At 38.2% G+C, this 20,169-nt stretch overlaps 1 protein-coding gene across 1 annotated transcript in view; it reads right to left on the bottom strand.

The window, feature by feature from the left end:
* Positions 1-10,762: 10,762 nt before the first annotated feature.
* Positions 10,763-20,169, bottom strand: part of LOC110448437 (4-coumarate--CoA ligase-like) — a 31,402-nt gene continuing 21,995 nt past the window's right edge. Inside the window, exons 2-3 of the mRNA XM_021494681.1 lie at positions 18,797-20,166; positions 10,763-11,026 (exon numbers count right to left, since the gene is read on the bottom strand). Coding sequence (XP_021350356.1) covers positions 10,763-11,026; positions 18,797-20,166 — 1,634 coding nt within the window. The remainder of the gene's footprint in view (positions 11,027-18,796; positions 20,167-20,169) is intronic.

A 20,169-nucleotide genomic window follows, 5' to 3' on the forward strand; every position in this document is an offset into this window, starting at 1 on the left:
GAAACAAGAAATTTTGCAACATTTTCGGCCTTGTATCTTAACTCGTTGTATCTTATGGCTCGCCGTGATCCGTCAGGAAAGCAATGAATAAATACTTCTTGATCGGGAAAGTTGTCTGCCTTCTCGTTGAACACATCTATAATTGATTTGTAGAGGAGATGGCGTCCACCTGGTAGGTAGCTATACTCGGTCATATTGATTGATACCTGCAATAAAAGGCCAAACAATATTAACAAAAATGAAATAATATGAAATCTAACTAGTGTTTTTTTCTAACAATTGGCACACAAAAAGCCAAGAGAACTAGTATTAATCATCTTGATATTCGATAAGTCATTTTAAATATTCTCAAGAAATATAACCGTTATGGTAAATATTCTCAATAAAAAAATCACTGCCCCTATATTACCTTGGCGAACCCGGCGAAAGGAGAATTGTTTTTAAAAGAAGTTTTATGGACGTTTATTTTCATGAGATAGTAATATTGAAGATGTTATTGATCCAGATTCAATCTTAGGCACTGCTTGCAGTAATATTCCTAAACAATATCACCCCTGCAGGAGTTGGATCGGGAAAGGAATATTCCTGCTGTTGGCTACGGTTATGTACCTCGGAAGAGGCGACTTAATGAGGGAGCCTCCTGTAGAATTGGGTATTTGTTTTTGTGCCGTCTTCTTTTGGGCACAACAGCGACCAAGATAAGTTTGCTGCATCCATTGCAATATAACGGATCTTGATGTTTCTCTCTAACTACCTTTATGTCCTAGCTCTTTGCTTAGTAAAACCTCACTCTTGGTTTTTATGTTGAACGTTCTCCAGGAAATGGTCTCTGTTCTCGGATCGGGACATGCAAGAGTCCTTAAAAATGTTAGTTGTTATTCCCTGCTTATCCGTAGTTTGATTTGGTTTATATTGTTTAACGTACTATTAACAGCTAGGATCATTTAAGGACGGACCTCCATGTGTGTTGTTTATGCGTGTAGGTGTGCCGGAGAGCGGGTATGTTAGCGAGTTTTCCTCCTTGTGATAGCGCGGATCTGATTCCGACTTTATAGAGTTATCTCACTGAAATACCATGCCGAAGGCAACCAGCACAGCATTCTGCCCGGTCACGTTATACTAACAACGGGTGAACCAGTTGCTGTCATTCCCTAAATGCTGAACGTTAAGCAGGCAATGATAACTATCATTTTAAGGACCTTGATATGTCCAGACCTGGGACCAGAACCTATTGCCTTTCTTACCTGGGCGAACATTCAAAATTTAAGCCAGAAGTATGGTATTGCGAAGCAAGTATCGTAATTGGTGCAGCAGATTGTCGCTTTTGTGTCCCCTAATGGAGGGCACAAAAGCAAATCCTTAATTCTGCAGGGGTAGAACATATTACTCTTTCCTCTATCCCCGACCCGCAGGGGTGTACTTAACGTTAAACATTTTGGGTAATGGCAACAATTTGTTCATCCGTTGTCGGTATAATGTAACCGGGCGGAATGCTGTGATGGGTGTCTAACTCATGGTATGGCAGTGATATTGTACTTTAGTCGGCATCAGATCTGTGCTATCACAAGGAGGCAAGTACACCAGGATACCCTGCCTCCAGCACACATACACGCTTGCGCACCACACATCGAGGCACGTACTTTATTGACCTTACCTGTTGATAGGACGTTGAATCCTGATAACCTACCAGCAAATTTTATAGTGCAATCTCACTGAAATATCATTCCGAATGTACCCAACACGGTATTCCATCTTAAACTGACAACAGGTAAAGAGGTTGTTGCCATAACCGAAATGCTGAACGTTAAGTAAACAAAAACACTCGATGAAAAAACTCATCCACACGATTTCTGAGAACAGGGTTACCACAAACATCGTATAATTATAAAATGTACAACGTATATCTTTGCATGTCATGTTTAAATAGTTGAAGAAAAATGCCATATTAAACAAAATTAGCAAAACAAAACCGGACGTCTTTGGGTCTATACGCTATTATCTGCTCCGACTCTTTGTCACTACTACAAAGTATTAAAAACCGGAACTTTAGCAACAATCTCGTACAAATTATAGCCCTCCGTATTAACAGCATTTTAGTTTTCTGTCAATTGATCTCGACTTGGATTCCCGGCCATGTCGGAATAAATGGAAATGAAAAAGTAGATAGAGCTGCTAAGGCAGCACTTAAACTCAATACGAAAGATATTATACTGTCTTATTCCGATTTTAAACCTTCAATAGCTATTTTTTTAAACGAATTGGCAAAATATATGGTCTGAAGAAAGAAACAATAAGTTATTGCCAGTTCAACCTAGTGTAGGTTTATGTGCAAAAGGTAGAGCAGACCTCAGAGAGGAAGTTGTCCCTACATCACACATAGCTACATTTTGCATTGAGAAGACCAACCTTGTTGTCCTACCTGGGATCAGCCATTTATAGTCAAACACTTTATGATTGAATGCGCTGATTTCAAACAAATACGTGACAGAATGTATGAGGTACCCTCTATGAAACGTTTATTCGATACAGTTTCTGTGGAATCAATAAATGACAATTTACATTCAATTAATCTCTATTATAAAATATGATATACTTTATAAACAATTCGTTTGCTATTGATATATTTTGACACGTTTACAAATTTTAACCTTTTGTTTCTTGTTTTTTAAGTATTAAGTTTTTTGTGAATGTGTATTTTTACTCTGTTGTTGGCCCTAAATGACTGAAATTGTCGATGGGCCGTAAAACAATACAAAACAAAACAAAACGTTTGTGTCTATAATGGATCGCGTTTGTCTATAACGGATGGCGCCTTCTGATGGTGATGCTCGATTGATGGCTGGTCTTGAAACATTTTTTGTTCTGTCTGGTAAGCGGCCCAATTGATACATGGACAACTCCAAAGACGATATCTTATTTAAAGACTTTTGCTCAACTACCTTCTGCTATTGTCCCTAAATGACTCACATTGTCGATAGGCCGTTAAACAATACAAAAACAAACCTTCTGCTAAGTAAAATACATATCCTTTTACGACGGATATGTATCCGTGAGGTTCCAATAAATGAAACCAAATTGTATAACGTCGAGCTACCACAATTTGTACAATTTTGACAGTTTTGCGGTTATATTGAAAAAGTGAGATAACGTATCTGCACAATTTCTTGATTCTTGACAACGATAACCCATTATTGTTCAATTTCAGAAAAAAAAGTTTGATTCTAGGTAATTTGTTTTTAAAAATAGAACGCTAAACTCGCAGTGAGATTTTGACCGTTTTTCAGCTATGTTAACTATGGCACAGGCTATGAAACTTGTTTGTATTTCTACTAGTTGAGGTGCCGATTGCAACATGCTTATAATTAACATCTTCAAAATCCTTCTAAATTTCGTCGACATGAACGTTATTTTTACTTGCTTTCTGATATGTTTACTTTGTCATCGTGTACTCTTAAAATAATCCGTTTTAATGACTTTTGATTATATCAACAATATGAATGACTTAAAGAACAACTGTCCCTGCAGGAAGGACGTAAGGATTGTACCTGCTGTACCCATTGCATGATCGTAAGAGGCGACTAAAACTTCTGTAAAACTTTAACCATATCATGATACATAAACCACAGCTGTGCAGTTCTATGATTTGCATGAATGTTTCTGAACTCGTCGAGCTAAGTCTATATTTTCTCTAGAACATCGTCGTTACAGATATCAGTAACGGTGGTATTTCCTTTCAACAGATCATCGAGGACAGTTGCGGCGTGTTGTATTTTCATGTTATTTTGTTCAAAACAAATCTTCTAAAGTAGTAATTAATTCTAACGGAGGTTCATCGAGTAGGCATATCTATTACGCCCTACCTGCAAGGACGTCTATGACAGGATTATTAACATGTTTGGTTTTTGAAATGTCCCATACTTCGATCTTACTGTTTCTCTTGATATCCGACATGAAAAAGACGTTGTTGTTTTTGTTCTGGCTTATGCAATGGCAGTGTGTGGAATTAACACGTCAGCATCCGCGGCTGTATGTTTTGTCTCTATTCCATGTACATGAAGCTTTGAGCTGAGCATATTCAAAAAGTTTTGCTTATTTTCGTCGTTGGCTAGAAACGAATCTTTCTTGGAACGGAAGGGAGTGTTCATGGTAAATGATGTTTTGTTTTTGCATTGTTTAACAGGCCATCGACAATGTGAGTCATTTAGGACCAACAATATTGTAAAAAGAGACATTCACGAAAATAGACACATTAAACAAAAACTTTATAGCTTAAAAATATGTAAAGGATTAAAGAAATACCTCAATATTGAACAAATCGCCTGCACAATATATCATATTTTATCGTAAAGATCAATCGAGTGTAAATAGTCATATAGTAATTGCACAATCGGCAGTAACAGTCTTTCTTACCAATACAAGCACGACAGAAGAGGCAATAGTTGCTGGAGAACATCCTATTGCGACCTCGTATGGTGGCACTGGATTCGGGGGACTTGGTACATTAAGATACAGAAAGTTCACAAGTCGTGTATTATCTAAAAAAACGTTTCTATACATTCACACTTCGCCACCGACATCAGCTGCTGCTGCGTTTCATAGCATGCGATGTTAGCTTCAAGTCCAGATTACGGAGGAGGATTGTGAGAACCTTAACGCATGCGTATGGGAATGGGCACGTTCAAATGGTAGACTTATGCCTATTACAACTAACAGAGCTCCAGCTTCTGAAAAGTTCATGCTGATTATACGTTGCAAGTGCAAGACAAATTGGGATACCCGAAGGTGCACATGCCGAAAGCATGGATTGGAATGCTCTGAGACTGAAAGGGGAACAGTTGTTCCAATTCACGTAGCCTAGACATCCTTGACTAATAAAGTGTCCGTGTAGATATTTTATAGAACTAAATTGAATGTCTTACTGCACACGATACATGTACTTGGACGTCATAGAACACTTTAATTCATGGACGTACTATTGTTATTTACCATGGGAAGTAATGATAGGCATTTTCTATTCAAATTGCATTGTATTGCATAAGCACATTTGACCAAAATAAAAAGACATTTCATCTATAAATAATTGCAATGTCGGTCTTATTTGACTAGATATAACAATATTTTAATTATTTTGTGGTTAATAATAATTATCAATAATTGTATTCCTTGATACATTCCATGTGTATCAGTTATCAAACAATGATAAAGTAATCTTTCCTTGATATTATGATATTAATGTTTTTGCTTTGATTATGCCACTACATTTACAGTCTATCCCACTAAGGCCTATCAGTAGTTTTGCAATTGTGAACGAAACACTCAACCGATTAGCGTAATTCTTATATCATTTTGTCACACTAACCAAAACGTAATGGAAAGCCTTAACATGTCTGGAAATATTAATATAAAAAAATAATTTCTAATTGTGAAATTTCCGCATGACAATACAACGTAATTCATTCATAAAAAAATGTTACATTTGGCTAATAAAGCGTTTTGAAATAATAATTTGTTTTTTCCCTGAACGACCGTTTCCAACATGGCATTCACTAGGTGTGTTTCGTATTTTCATGTTTTCTTGATGTTGCGGCTAATTTGACCTTTTACACTACATGTAACTGTTCTGTTTTTACTTTCAAGCACAAAACTATATTGACAGGTTTGTACATTAATTTCCGTCTAGCTATGCTCATTTGAATGTAAATATTGAGTTTTCCGAGTGATCCGCTATAGACAAGGATCCGCTACTGCCGTAGCGACTGTACCATTTATAAAGACCTTGGTTTGTCCCAGCCTTGGGACAGAACTCATTGCCAACCGAACTAGGAAAACTGTGAAAAGAGACAACTTGTATTGTGTTCACGAGGAACGTTTCTTTATACAAGATTGACTAATTACAAGAAAAGAAATACAAAATTAACTATATAAATTAAATGTGATGATCATACAGACCTTTACAGCAAGTGAAGTAGGACGCACCACATCCAGCGTATGTCTATATGCCTCGATGCGTGAGTGAGGTTATATTCATGAATTTTGCGCCTTTAAAGACACACAGAACAGATCGATAATGACCTTATGTCGATGCCACAATGCTGATTGGAAGTCCAATGGAGAAGGGCGTTACAGACGGCTGATACAAAAGTACGGCGCATATGCTGCATGGTGTTTGTGTATAGTTTCAAAGCTGTTTTACATCAGCCACACCCCATGAAATCGGGTTGGTTGGTTGTAACTGGTAAAATTTGTTATTAACAGCTAAAAATCTCATTAAAAGAAAATTCAGGTAATGCAATAACAGGTTTTACCATTCACGAACATATCGCAGCCTCCCAAAACACACACGCATACACTACACGCATGCATTTTGCACACAGGGGAGGCCGTCTTTAAATGACCATAGCTGTTGACGGGACGTTAAACAATACTTAACCAAACCAAACCAAACCAAACCAATCTGTCTTGATAATTTACGTCTTTCATTCAAGGTATCTGTCTTGTGGCTCTCATATGTACACTTTCAATTTCAATGTCCTTTTGTAGGGATGACTTCCATATGCTAGCTCCGTATTGCATATCCGGTCTCACGAGTGCTTTATACGGCAGACAAAACGTTGATGCGTCTAAATATGTATACGTTCTTCTAATTGTTCCCATGATCGTGTTTGCTTTGTTTACCGATTTGTGTTTATGATCATAAATTTAAATTTGTTATCTGTGATTACTCCGAGATCCTTTTCTTTGTTAACGTTTTCTAAAATGACTTTTATCCTCCCTTCATTGATGTTTTTGCGTAAATAAACCGGCGCGGTATTAATATATTTTCCTAATGAAAGTATTTTACATTTTTCCGGGTGAAATTTCAACATCCAAGTATTTTACCTTTTTTGGATCTGGTCGAGGTCTTCTTGCAGGTTCATTTTTTCTCTGCGATTATACATTTGTGTGTCATCTGCAAATAAGAATGTTGATGCTTTTATTGATTACGGTAAGTCATTGATATATCTATTACAAATAATGACGGGTCAAGGACACTGCCCTGAGGGATTCCACTGGTAACATTCATCCATTTCGATACTTCGACAATTATTGATACTTTTTGTTTCCTATTTGATATGAAACATTGTAACAAACTTATAATTTTGGGCGATAGTTCGTATGAATGTAATTTAACAATTTAGCGTTCGTGTGGTACAGTGTCGAACACCTTCATTAAATATAAATACACAGTTTGGATTGATCCTCCTTGATCAAGGACTTTCAGTAGTTGTAGTACAGTTGACCTTGCTTTGACAAACCCATATTGGTGTTTACTAAATAAATTATTTCTCTCTAAGTGGTCCATTATTATTGTTCTTTTTCCATGATTTTACTTATTACACTAGTGAGACTCACTGGTCTATGCTTCCCTGGTATTTTCCTGTCACCCTTCTTGTGAATTGCTGTTATCTGCCCGTTTTACCAGCTATCCGGAAGTTCTCCGTTTTTAAGCGAACGGTTGAAAATCTCACACAAAGGTGTTTTGATTATATCTGCTGATTCCTTTAATACTTTAGGATGAACGTTGTTCGGACCCGGAGATTTCGACAGATTTAAGGTTTTCCAAGCATCTAGAACATCTTTTTCAGTTATTTTGGTGTTAGCGTTTGGATTTGATGTACTGTAATCTTCAAGGACAGGTATTGCAGCATTTGGTGACTCGACTGTAAAAACGCTTGAGAAGAAATCCACTTATACGTTAGCTTTTTCTTGTTCAGTTTGGGCTATTTCGGTAATAGCAATCTTTTTAAAGAGATGGGCTCTGTGCCCAGGCCAAAGTCCTTCAAAATGGTATTTGTTATTCCCTACTTAACGTTCAGCATTTATGGGAATTACAACAACTGGTTCACCCGTTGTCAGTATAATGTGACCGGGCGGAATGCTGTGCTGGGTGACTTCGGCATGGCATTTAAGTTAGATAGCACTATAAAGTCGGCATCAGATCCACACACGCAAGTATGCATACATCACACATAGAGGCACGTCCTTAAATGACCGTAGCTGTTAATATGATGTTTAAAAAAAATAAACCAAACTAATTTAAAGACGGCATCAGATCTGCGCTATCGCATGGAGACTATCACCTCAACATACCCTGTCTTCAGCACACATAAACACGTGGACACTAACGTTACACACGAGGAGGCACGTTTTAAATGACCTTAGCTGTTGGTAAATTAGTGAAATAAAAACAAAAACAAAAAATATGTTTCCATGTTTGTACTGTATAATTATGTTTGTTATGTATATGTGCATGATTACTGGATGAATTATATAAGCGTATTTGCCTCCATGCGATATTGCAGATCTGGCGGTCAAATTATGTGTAAACCAGTTGTTGTGATTACCCTACTCGCTGAGTTCCTGCAGGTAGGGCGTAAGAATTATACCTGCTGCCCCCATTGCATGATTGTAAGAGGCGACTAAGTTTGGGATCTTATCTTTTCTGTTCTTTCCAACTTTCACGAATATATCGCAGCCTCCCAAAACACGCATGCATTTTGCACACAGGGGGGCGTCCTTAAATGACAATAGCTGTTGAAAGGACGTTCAACAATACTAAACCAAACCAAACCAAATTAATCGCAGTTGTGCGCACGGTAATTTTGGGGCGTTGTGCAATCACACCTTAAGTCCTTTAGGACCAAATAACACTGAAAATAGATGTTCTCAGAAAGGAAAACTAATAGAATAAAATGCAAAACAACCAAAGCAAACGAACTGGTTGTAAAACATTATATATATATTTACCGTAAAATAACCGCACAAAAACTGTATCAAACACCTTTTTTAATAGTTGTATTATAGAAGCTTTAACACATGTTTAATATTCATGTGGGTTTTTTGTCTTTTGCATCCTTTAGTCTCATTATAAGTGTTATAGTCCTTTTGATAACATAGGTATATCAAAAGGAATACATCATACTTAAACTAGAAGTTAAAAGAGTTCAAAGGATTAACAACGAGGATGATAAGCAAACAAATCAATTGTAAAATATGTATCTGATTGTAAAGATGAATTAAATGATGTTGGCCATATATAAATGGCACAGATACTTTATCAAAATAAACCACGTATTTGTTAAAAATAGGAAAATTCAGTCATAAAACGGGTGATTAAATGGTCGATGACAAACATGAAAAGAGTTTTGTTTTATGAAATGAAAACGTTGTAATATAGAGTGTCTATATGTTCGATGGAGGCTCTTCTAAGATAAGAGCTCTTTTAGCAATACTCCGCTTTTACTCGTTTGTTATATATGCAATTCAACTTTAAATTTCGTATTACAGTGTGTCAATAATTGAGAGGTTTCGTCTTTCTGTGACTTCTTGGTGATTCCAGGGTCAAAAACGATGAAATCCAAATTATTGATTATTAAATTCGTAACGGCTCATTAGTATAGAAGAGGTCAAAAAGGTTATTGACTACTTGTTCTATGAAATTAAGCCTGTAAAATTATGACTTATTACATGTGTTTATTATCCTTTCAATTCAATGAATGAGAATTGGTTCGCCAAACCTAAATATGTTATGTATAAAGAAGAACAAACCAAATGTTGATCAACATTCTTCAACCTCGAATAATTTGATCAATATTAAAGGTAAAACTCTAAATTTAGCATGTGATCGTACACTATTAAAATGTTTGGATCTGAAAAGTTTCAACTCCGTTAATGGTCTAGTTTCAAAAACTCAAAACAATATTGCACGTAATTAACTGGGCCGTGGTGGCCATCTTGTTTTTGCAACCAGTTTCATCAAAGGATATCTTCATGTGCAATTTGAAAAAAATGATCCAGTACTGCCTGAGAAATAGTGTTAAGAAGCTTTAGCTTCATTTTCTTAAATTCACCACTGCAGGTCGGGGATCGAGAGGAAAATATACATGCTGTTACCAACTGCATGTACCGTAAGAGGCAGCTGATGTGGGAATCCCCTACAGAATTGGGGGTTTGCTTTGTGCCCTCTACATAAAAGCGTCCAAATATAAGACGTGCGACGAACGAAAGGGACTGTCCAACAGAAGGTTAATTATACAGAAGGTATGCCATGCAAAAGAAAAAAAGAAAAGGGGTATTTCAAACCAGTGTTGACAACCTTCCAATTCAGAAGCTTCGTGACAGCGGCCGTGCAACCGTTCATGCTTAGGTAGATGCAGACAAATTGATTGTAATAACAGCGATTGCATGTACATCCACAAATAATGTTGTTCTAATTGGATAGGATACATACTTTTGCTGTTGTGCTACCATGATGATATGAACGATAACAAGTTGTTCTTCTGCTTAGAGATTAACTTCCTACAAGCTAAGATCTGGGACATCCAGCAAAACAAAGTTGTTGCTTGAGCAGGAATTATGTTGGTTACTTCCGGTCATTCTCGCCATGACAGAATGCGATAAAACGTCCAGACTCTTTGGGATTAGTCAACGCGCAGCGTTGAAAAGGATCCGCACCCATCCATATTACAAGGGAATTGCCAACAACTTTATTTGCAAAGATTCAAATGTGAACACATTAGTGAAAGATTGAGAGGAAATAGTTGCATTTTTATACGGGTATGATGCATGTGGGTCTCGATCTTCTTAGGTTTCAACGGTGCATCCGAAAGACATTTACTTCTACAACGCACTAACATGTGCAAATTGTACCGCCTACTTCCGATGCTGCGACATTTCACAGCACGCGAGTGTTTCTGCAATGCAAACAGAGGATTACGACCGATTATGATGTTGATTTATTATCCAGGTGAGCGATACAGGCCCTCTGGGTTTCTTGTTTTATTCTTTTCCTCAGCTGAAGTTGCTTCATAAGTAGTATCCGGATGATTCGTACAATCTTCATCTTGAACAGTAGGACTTGGCTCCTTGGTTCTTCTATTTCTGGCTGTATCTCATGTGCTTGATCTGGAAGGACCTCAGCTTGTTCAGGCTCCGCATCGGAAACATGGATAGAACAATCCGACAGTGCCAGATCTGCTGGTAGAATCTTCCGAGGATGAAAAAATCTTTGGTCGTTTTAGAGTCAATTTCATGGAACGCTCTTCCAATCCAGCTGATGCGGTGGAGCGGGCATGGTCCTTTTCCCGGTAAGAGCCTCCGACAGTGGAACCGACTTCCGGCTGGCAAGGACTTTGGTATTGTTGGAGGTTGAAACCTTGTGCAGCACTGATACCACCTGCGGTGGCTGTCCCCTTACAGGTGAGTATCTAGCAAGATGCCTTGAGGTCATCTCTGCCTCCCTCCGTGCCTCCTGCCTTTCTTTGGGCGTTCGGGGTTCCCCGGAAAACCTTCCAATGCTGTCTCTTCATCCTCTCTTGTGCAATCATGTTAGTTCAGTGCAGTTGCCATTCTTCCACCGATGCATTTGGCGTGTAGGAAATCTATCCTGTTAGCAAGTCCCTTGCACAGCGAACATAAAAAATGAACCCCGAATAGGCAGCTGTCATGTGTCTCTCTACAAAATACATCTTTGTGTAACCACTTTTGTCGTTGCACATTTTGCATTCATATCTTCTGGTTGTATTTAAAAAGAACTAGAAACGTATCTTTACAAACGATAGCTTCTGTTAATACTGGTAAATATTTGTGTATTATATAGGGATTGAATGGATTTTTTTCAATGTACATTGCGGCAATGAATATCAGTAGCTATTCTACATATCCTGTGGAGCACTAACGATATGTAGATCAGCTACTTCTATTCATTGCAGCAATGTACATGAAAAAAATCCATTCTATTCATATATTTACGTTACGATGAACTAGAATAAAAAAAACCACTTTTTGTAAATTTAATATTTTGAATATCAGTATCAGACAGAAAACCATAAAAAATGAATAGCCAGAACTCAAGCCTACACACGAACTTCAAAGATTCGGCTTTTGCATTTAACTCCGCAAATTATATATTTAGTAAAAGTTTATGTCCGCACTATTTCAAACAACGGTCACCATAGTAACCATCCATGGCATTCGTCGGCCGAGCACCCGTCGGCGGTGGGCAGAGCTCATTTAAAGTTGAATGTACATCTGTGGAATGTGCTGTTTGCCAGAAATCCTGCTAAGGTAAATGAAGATTAGTTGGTGGATGAAGTGCCCTGTGTCATTACAAAGTTCTCTGATGTACTAGTCTGAATGTTCGTGACCACGATCGCGAGGAACCGGTGGCGAGTCGCCATTACGCATTTGTGCGATGTCCCGCGATGGAGAAGCTGAGATAGTGTGCGGCACTTGTGATACCCGTAAGTGTTCTGGATTACAGTCTGAGTGCATAGGTGGACGTCCAGCGATCGACAGCTGATCAACACGTAAATTGCCATTAGCGATGGCTGACAATGCTGTGGATAACGTTTTCCTCTGTGTTGTGGAGCAAGAACGGTTATATGACCGAATGGCGGACTCGCTTTTGTGTCCAGACAGAAACATAATGTGACGGGCCTTAAAACCGAAGTCGCTCATTGCTTGAATAGCTGTAGCCCGGCGGCAATGTTTGCACCTTTACAAATGTCGGCCATGTAGTTGGTATACGTTCGTTTAGCGAGAGCTTTACACGTAAACCAAACGGAACTTTCTGGACCAGCTTCTTTGATGTAGTGGTTGAATAGTTTTTCAGCGGCCGAATCCGTTTTTGATATCAACAATTGCAGCAATGCCACGGGACAGTGGAGTGAACCAGTGGAATACATGCGTTTTGTTGGGGTTTCCCTAAAGGAAAACCCACCCTGATATTTTGTTTGTTTTGTGTTATGACTGATAGTGTCACATAGACCTTGCTCGTCTGAAATAAATTCAAAAGAATCAATTCGCAGCTGTTCGTGGAACTCAAGTCACCTGGTCACAAAATGGATAGCCAGGTTGTACCATACGTTATGTCGAAGGATGTAAGGGGAGTGGATATTTGTGTTAAATGTTGCTTTGTGTTTTAGGCTTCGCCTCGCAATAAAATTTCGCGAGGACATCTGACAGGTCTGCCACATTAACGCTCTCTAGGTCCAAGTCTGTTCCAGAGACCTCTTGGTTCCAATCTAAATGTAAAAAATATCTTTTTTAGCCTATAGATTTGAAAAAAAGAGCATCATTTGTGTGATGGTGTAAATGGTTAGATAATTGCTTTATATCAAAATTCGCAATTACTGATTCATTTTACCAGTTCTGTATAACAGAACGTAATACACAGATCGACATATTCAACAATTTCCAAATCTGATTTTTTAATCCATTTAACTGTTTAATAGCTGACATGATTTATTTACCTTGGAATATTTTCAATCCCCAGATTGTATTTCTCTTAGTGGAGGCAGATTAGTTGGCCCCTTCTAGCATTTTCTGTGTCTCAACAGAAATAGTTTAAATCTTTTTGCCAGGGATGGCACTGGAATATCCTGTGTGATGGATGTATTCTGTATAAATATTATTCAACATATGTTTAAAAACTCAAAACTCAAAACACAAGTCGACTTGAAATGGGGTTTTTTAACGCTTGTTTTAATTCTATTAATTCCACGAGACAGAAATTCAACTGCATAAGTTATTTGCGAGGTTAGTTTTAATTTTAGTGTTTATTGTTTCATTTGTTTACCTGTATGGCGTTAGAAGTGCTGCTGTCCCGTGGGGTCGGGGTTTCTCCTTTTGGTACTGTCTCTAGGGGGGTAGGACACCCCTGGGTCGAGTTATTCATCTGCGTAACAGTATTTGTTTCCCGTGGGGTCGGGACTTCTCCTTCCAGCACTGCCATTAGGGGGATAGGACACCACTGGGAGGTGTTATTCATCTGCGTAGCAGTGTTGATTTACCGTGGGGTCGGGGTTTCTCCTTTCGGCATTGTCACTGCTGGGTAGGACAACCCCTGGGAGGGGTTACTCATCTGCGTAGTAGTATTGATTTTCCGTGGGATCGGGGTTTCTCCTTCCGGCATCGTCAACAGTGAAATCGGACGTTCCTGTGTCGGAGTAATATTTTCTCCAATTCATCATCGGAAGAAAATTCCAATAAATCTGATATGTGAAAGACACCATACGTCTTGATGGGGCTATCTGTTAGGGGGCTTCCCTCTCCGTCCGTCATCGCTTAGCTTAAGCTTAACAGTCTAGCAGACGACACGTGTTGGTTACCTACGATTCGGAACGACTTAGCGAGTCGGAAGTCAGTATTTAAGATGACAATGTTATAAAATAAAAATTAATTTTTAAATAAAAAAAGGAGTCATTAATAATAATAGTACAATGATTCACCATTTATGATTTTGTAATGTTTATTATTATTTCTCGCAACTACGTTATCTCGGAGAATGGGGGATAACTATTCCCAGAAAGTGGTCATTGTGTGTGAAATCAGCTGACTGGTTGCACAAGAATCGTTGTATTCATAGTGTATTCATAGTCTAATGGCAGTTGTGTTCAGTTGGTAGATTCATATACAGAAAAACATAAAGAATGTAAATATATACATATATATAGGTTCTAATGGAACATGGATGTGAAGAGCTAATCACCATGTAGTCTCCCCAGGTGTTTGTGCCTTTGTATACTATGTCATTGTGGTGAACAATTTTTAGGTTACCTGAGCTTGCGTCGTCCGTCAACATTTTACATTTTCAACTCAACAAGCTGAAAAACTGTCGAAGGGATATAACCGACAACTCCCTGACCAAGTGTTGGTATTTTTCGGGTCTCTCAGAAAGCCAATATGGCCGCCAATACCGCCATTTTGAAAAAAACAACGATTTCAGACTTACAGTAAAGTTCTAATGGGCCGATTTAACTGAAACCTTTTAGGAATGAACGACTCATGGTCCTGACAAAATGTTGTTATTTTTTGGGTCGATCAGAAATCCAATATGGCGCCATTTTAAAGAAAAACACTTTTTAAAGGCATGTTCTAATGGGCAGATTTACTACAACTTGGTAGGTATGATCAACTTACGGGCCTAACCAAGTGTTGTTACTTTTTCGGGTCAATTAGAAATCCAATATGGTCGCCACGGCAACCTTTTTGGAAAACTATTTCTAACTTAACATTTGAATGATCGACTTATGGTCCTTTCAAAGTGTTGTTATTCTTTTCGTGTCAGATTAACTGCTATACCTTTACACTAAAATGTCCTAATAGTTTTAGGTAAATTTAATCATTTGTATGTTTTTGACTAATTGTGTATAGTGTACTGTTACATAAATTTTCAGAAAAATATGAAAAAATGTATATCCTCTATTGCAATACCAAATGCTCTTAAAGAAACTAGAATAACTTACATTGAAGGCTATAAGTATTGACTGTTGATATACAGATGCCTACGAATCTAATATGTAAGGCATTGTTGCAAGAATTATATTGAAACCATCTCATAATAAATTTTCATGGTTCTGATTTACCCAATTAATTCATCATTATTTCAACAACAACAAAACAAAATACCATTTATAACTCTTTATACTCCCCGTGGGATAGGTCACGGTCATTGGCTTTGTTGGTAAACATATATCAGGTCGGTTATACTAGCGTAAACATAAGAGATAAGTGGATGTGCGTTACACTACGGAAGCACATGTAGTCTTTTGGTTAAGTTTTGTAAGTGCCAAGTTATGTTTTACATTTCTGGAGATGAACATTCCATTGCACATCTTCCTTCTATATTGACTTGTACACATACATTTATGGAGGTGTAGTAAAACTGTTTGGAATTACAGGATATCGTTTTTTGTTTACATTGTAAGGAATGTACAACACCCAATTTATTTTCTCGTAAAGTAACACTTAATTTTCATTTAAGGGTCAGTGTTCTTATCTGGTCTTATCTCTCTCAGTAGGAGAGTATATATATATACCAGTAACTATTTATGTAATTAAAAACAAGTTTTTGTGATTTGGTACACAATTGGAATATGTGATTGTTTTCAACATATTTAGGGTTTCCCCAGGAATACAACATATGACCAGTAAATCTTTTTATAAAAGTATAAAATTGGTTTTGTGTACATATTATATTATGTAATGATTTTCACATAATTTGTATTCCCTTGGTAGGAGGGCATGACCAGTAAGCGTTTTATGGTAATTAAAGGCAAAATTTTCTATGTTTTGATCACATTTGGAATATGTGATGGTTTTCACATAATGTTGTTACTTTGTTAGGATATTTTGGGAGTAAATACTTTAACTATACAGAAAGATTGACCGCTATGGCAAAAAAGGCGATAGCATGGGACTTAGCGTGGTTTTACCTAAATAATACCCGGAAAAGATATTAGCTTTGCAATGCACAAAATAACGGTTATATCATTCCTGAATACTATTTTACAAAACATCGACAATGTTTATCTCATGTAGACAACTATTCAATTTCACATGGTACATCATCATACATTTTTTATATATATATATATCAAATAACGTCAGTAAAGTATGAGTTACTCAACAACACGGATTTTAGAAATCGGTTTCAGTACATGTAACTATCTTAACAATGCATACCGATACTATTAAAATGCACATATGTATGTACATCATACTGGTATAGTCAGTGGTACAATAGACATTTAATTTTTCGCAATATTTGTATAATTGTCTCTGTTATAACATACATACTAGGCTAAACACAATCAATAAATATTTATGATGTGATAGTAACACAAAGACGAAATAATATATTTTACAAACACAGTAGTTTAAACTAGTTTTTATACGCATGTTTTACTCCGGTGTTAGTGGCCTTCGATTAATCTCTAAAATAAGATATGATATGTTTTATAAACAATTCTTTGGCTATTAATATATTGTGACATCTTTAACAAATTTTAACCTATTGTTTCTTGGTTTTTAGCTCACCTGGTCTTTCCGTCCGTCAACTTTTCTTTTAAAACGCCACTAGTCATGAACGACTGAGCAGATTTGGACCAAATTTGGTCAGAAGCAACCTTGGGGAAAGAGGAACAAATTTTGTATAAATGGTAGGTCTGGCCCCCCTGGGAGCTGAGGAGCGGGGCCCAATAGGGGAAATATAGCAAATTCTTTAAAATCCTTTTTTTTCTGTAGGAATGAAAGGATTTGTTCCATATTTGGTCTGAAGCATCCTTGGATAAAGGGGGACACATTTTGTATAAACCGTGGATCAGGCCCCGAGGGGCCTAAGGGGAGGGGCCAAATAGGGGAAACATAGCAAATTATTCTTTAAAATCCTTCTTCTTCTGTAGGAATGAAAGGATTTGGTCAATATTTGGTGTGGAGGTAAAGGGGAACCAATTTTGTATAAACGGTGGGTGTAGCCCTTCTGAGGGCTGAGAGATGAGGGGCGGGGCCCAATAGGGGAAATATAGCAAATTCTTTAAAATCCTTTTACTTCTGTAGGAATTGAAAGGATTTGTTCCATATTTGGTAAGGAGCATTCTTGGGTGAAGGTTAACCAATTTTGTATAAACCGTGGGTCTGGACCCCCAGGGGCATGAGGGGCGGAGCCCAATAGGGAAAACATAGCAAATTATTCTTCAAAATCCTTCTTCTTTTGTAGGAATGAAAGGATTTGGTCCATAAATGGTCAGAAGCATTCTTGGGTGACGGGGAACCACTTTTGTATAAACAAGGGGTCTGCCCCCCCCCCAGGGACCTGAGGGGCGGAGCCAAAAGGGGGCTATATTGATTTAAGCTACTTCTTCTCTGGAACTAAGAGAGTTCAACCATATTTGACTGGAAGCATACCTCGGTAGTGGAGATTCAAAATTGTACAAATGGTTGGGCTGAGCCCCCTGGGGGCTGAGGGGCGGGTCCAAAAGGGGGCAATTTGTCTATATTGCTATTAACGACTTTTTCTGTAGAATCATGCCATGGTGGATATCAATCATATTTGGTCAGAAGCATTTATGGGAGGCAGGGATTCAAAAGTGTACAAATGGTGGGGATGAATGCAGATATGTTTCCAGGATGGCCTTAGGTTCTGCATGCCCCACCCTTGCAGACTTAACCCCTGGGTCATAACTTTGAAACAGTTGAGATCCCCACCCAAAAACTGTATATACAAATGCGGGCATAAAGAGACGAATGCAGTCATGATATTAGAATTGATCCTGGGGTCTGGCCACAACCCTAGGGATCTAGTTTCTGAGTCACAGCTTGGAAACAGTTTAGATCCCCACCCCATAACCATACATTAAATTGCTGGGCATGAAAAATCTAATATTACAAGAATTGGCATTTGGGTCTGACATATTCCCTTGGATCTCATTTGGAGAATATTTTGCTATGATTGCTGAGATATCCAGGTGAGCGATGCAGGACCTCTTGGCCTCTTGTTCATGTTTTTTTATGTGTTATTGACGGTTCCCATTGTTCATCAAAGACATTTACTCTTAAACATCCAGTGACATGTGGTTTTGCAATGGGGTTTGGGACTATAATGCCAAAGTTCAGTTGAAATTGTAAACCTCGATCCTCTTGCAAAAATTGTTACTGAAATGGGCAAAAATGTAAACGAATTTCTTCATGTAAATTAAATACGTCTAGGTTTTGTCTAGTGTTCTATATTTAGTAGTTTTAAAGCGTCACGTCTGATTTTCACCCTATCTTCTTTCCCCGTAGCAAGAGTGGGTATGGTCTCAAACTGCAAATAGTATTTCGGAGAGTGGCCGGTTATGTTGTCGCCGAGTCGTTCTCTGCAGTGTGACTTTACTTCAGCTATCGTTACCTTTGAACTTTGATAAAACACCACGCATGCGCACATTTCTTCATTCGCACGGGTATCCGGGATAGCAATTACAACAACTCTTCTTACTTCAGGTAGGTCCGCGATGCACTCTTCCACTTCTCCCGAGAAAATTTGCAACGAGAATCTTGTAATGACGTCTTCTTTTCTGCCTTTGATGAAAAGATTCCCTTTTATGTCTATCCTACCAATGTCACTGGTTTTCATCCATCCATCGGAGAGAGCCTGCACCTGCTTCGTAGATGCATTCCTGTAGCCCCTTAACATCCAAGGACTTTTCATGCAAATTTCTCCGAAATGTTCTCTGGGCAATGTTTTTGATTTATCATCAACAATTTTTACCTCAACCCCTTCGTAAAGATATCCAAATTTACCAATAACCAAGTTGTAATCCACCGCATTCGCCATCATAATATTCATCTCCGATGACCCATAAACTGTCACAATCTCATTACAAAACTTCACCTGTGCATCAGCGACAAGCGTGTTTATTATTTGGCCTGTGATTATCGTGTTTAAACGATAGTTGTTTTTCAATATTTCTGCCTCATTTTCAAGCAGATCCAAGATTGTGATTTCAAAGAGAAATGCACTGGTGCATTTTTCTTCGACTATGATTCGCCAAATGTCGAACACTCCTCTCTCCTCTACAGTTATTCCCCCTTCTCTGAACACATGTGTGTTGCCATGAAGAAGACATGGGATGATCGATCCACCCATCCACGAGAAAGGTCTGTCATTGTACACCACTTCGACAGTTCTCGTCTTATCTTGCAATCTTTTAAAACCGAACGGTGTGTTGACCAAGCCAAAGTGGGAATGTTCGACCTGTTTTGGATTTCCTGTAGATCCTGACGTCATGTAAATAATTGCAGTTGTCTCGGGACAGATCGATGTTGGAAGCTGCACGTCATTTTTTGTCTCGTCTTGTCCTAGTGTTTCCACGTCAGGGAGATCACAATCAACACAGCTCTTTAATAAAACAACGCCAGGACCACCGAGGAAATCTGAAGTATTTTTAGCTTTTGTTTTATCGTCTTGCCAATATGATTTCATGTCGTCTATGAAACTGTTGTCGTTCTCGGGATCTAACAGAATCGACTTGCATTCAGAGTATTTCATCAATTTGAAGGCTTCTTTAAATGATCCGTGAGGTTTCGACAAATGAACCGACACCGCCCCGGTCATTAGAATGGCTACCTCACCAATAATCCATTCGATTGTGTTTGGTCCCAATATGCCGACTGAATCGCCGACTTTAACCCCTGATGAAACAAGAAATTTTGCAACATTTTCGGCCTTGTATCTTAACTCGTTGTATCTTATGGCTCGCCGTGATCCGTCAGGAAAGCAATGAATAAATACTTCTTGATCGGGAAAGTTGTCTGCCTTCTCGTTGAACACATCTATAATTGATTTGTAGAGGAGATGGCGTCCACCTG

The sequence above is a fragment of the Mizuhopecten yessoensis genome, unplaced genomic scaffold (genome assembly GCF_002113885.1).
Source record: "Mizuhopecten yessoensis strain PY_sf001 unplaced genomic scaffold, ASM211388v2 scaffold419, whole genome shotgun sequence".
In the NCBI taxonomy this organism is placed as follows: Eukaryota; Metazoa; Mollusca; class Bivalvia; order Pectinida; family Pectinidae; genus Mizuhopecten; species Mizuhopecten yessoensis.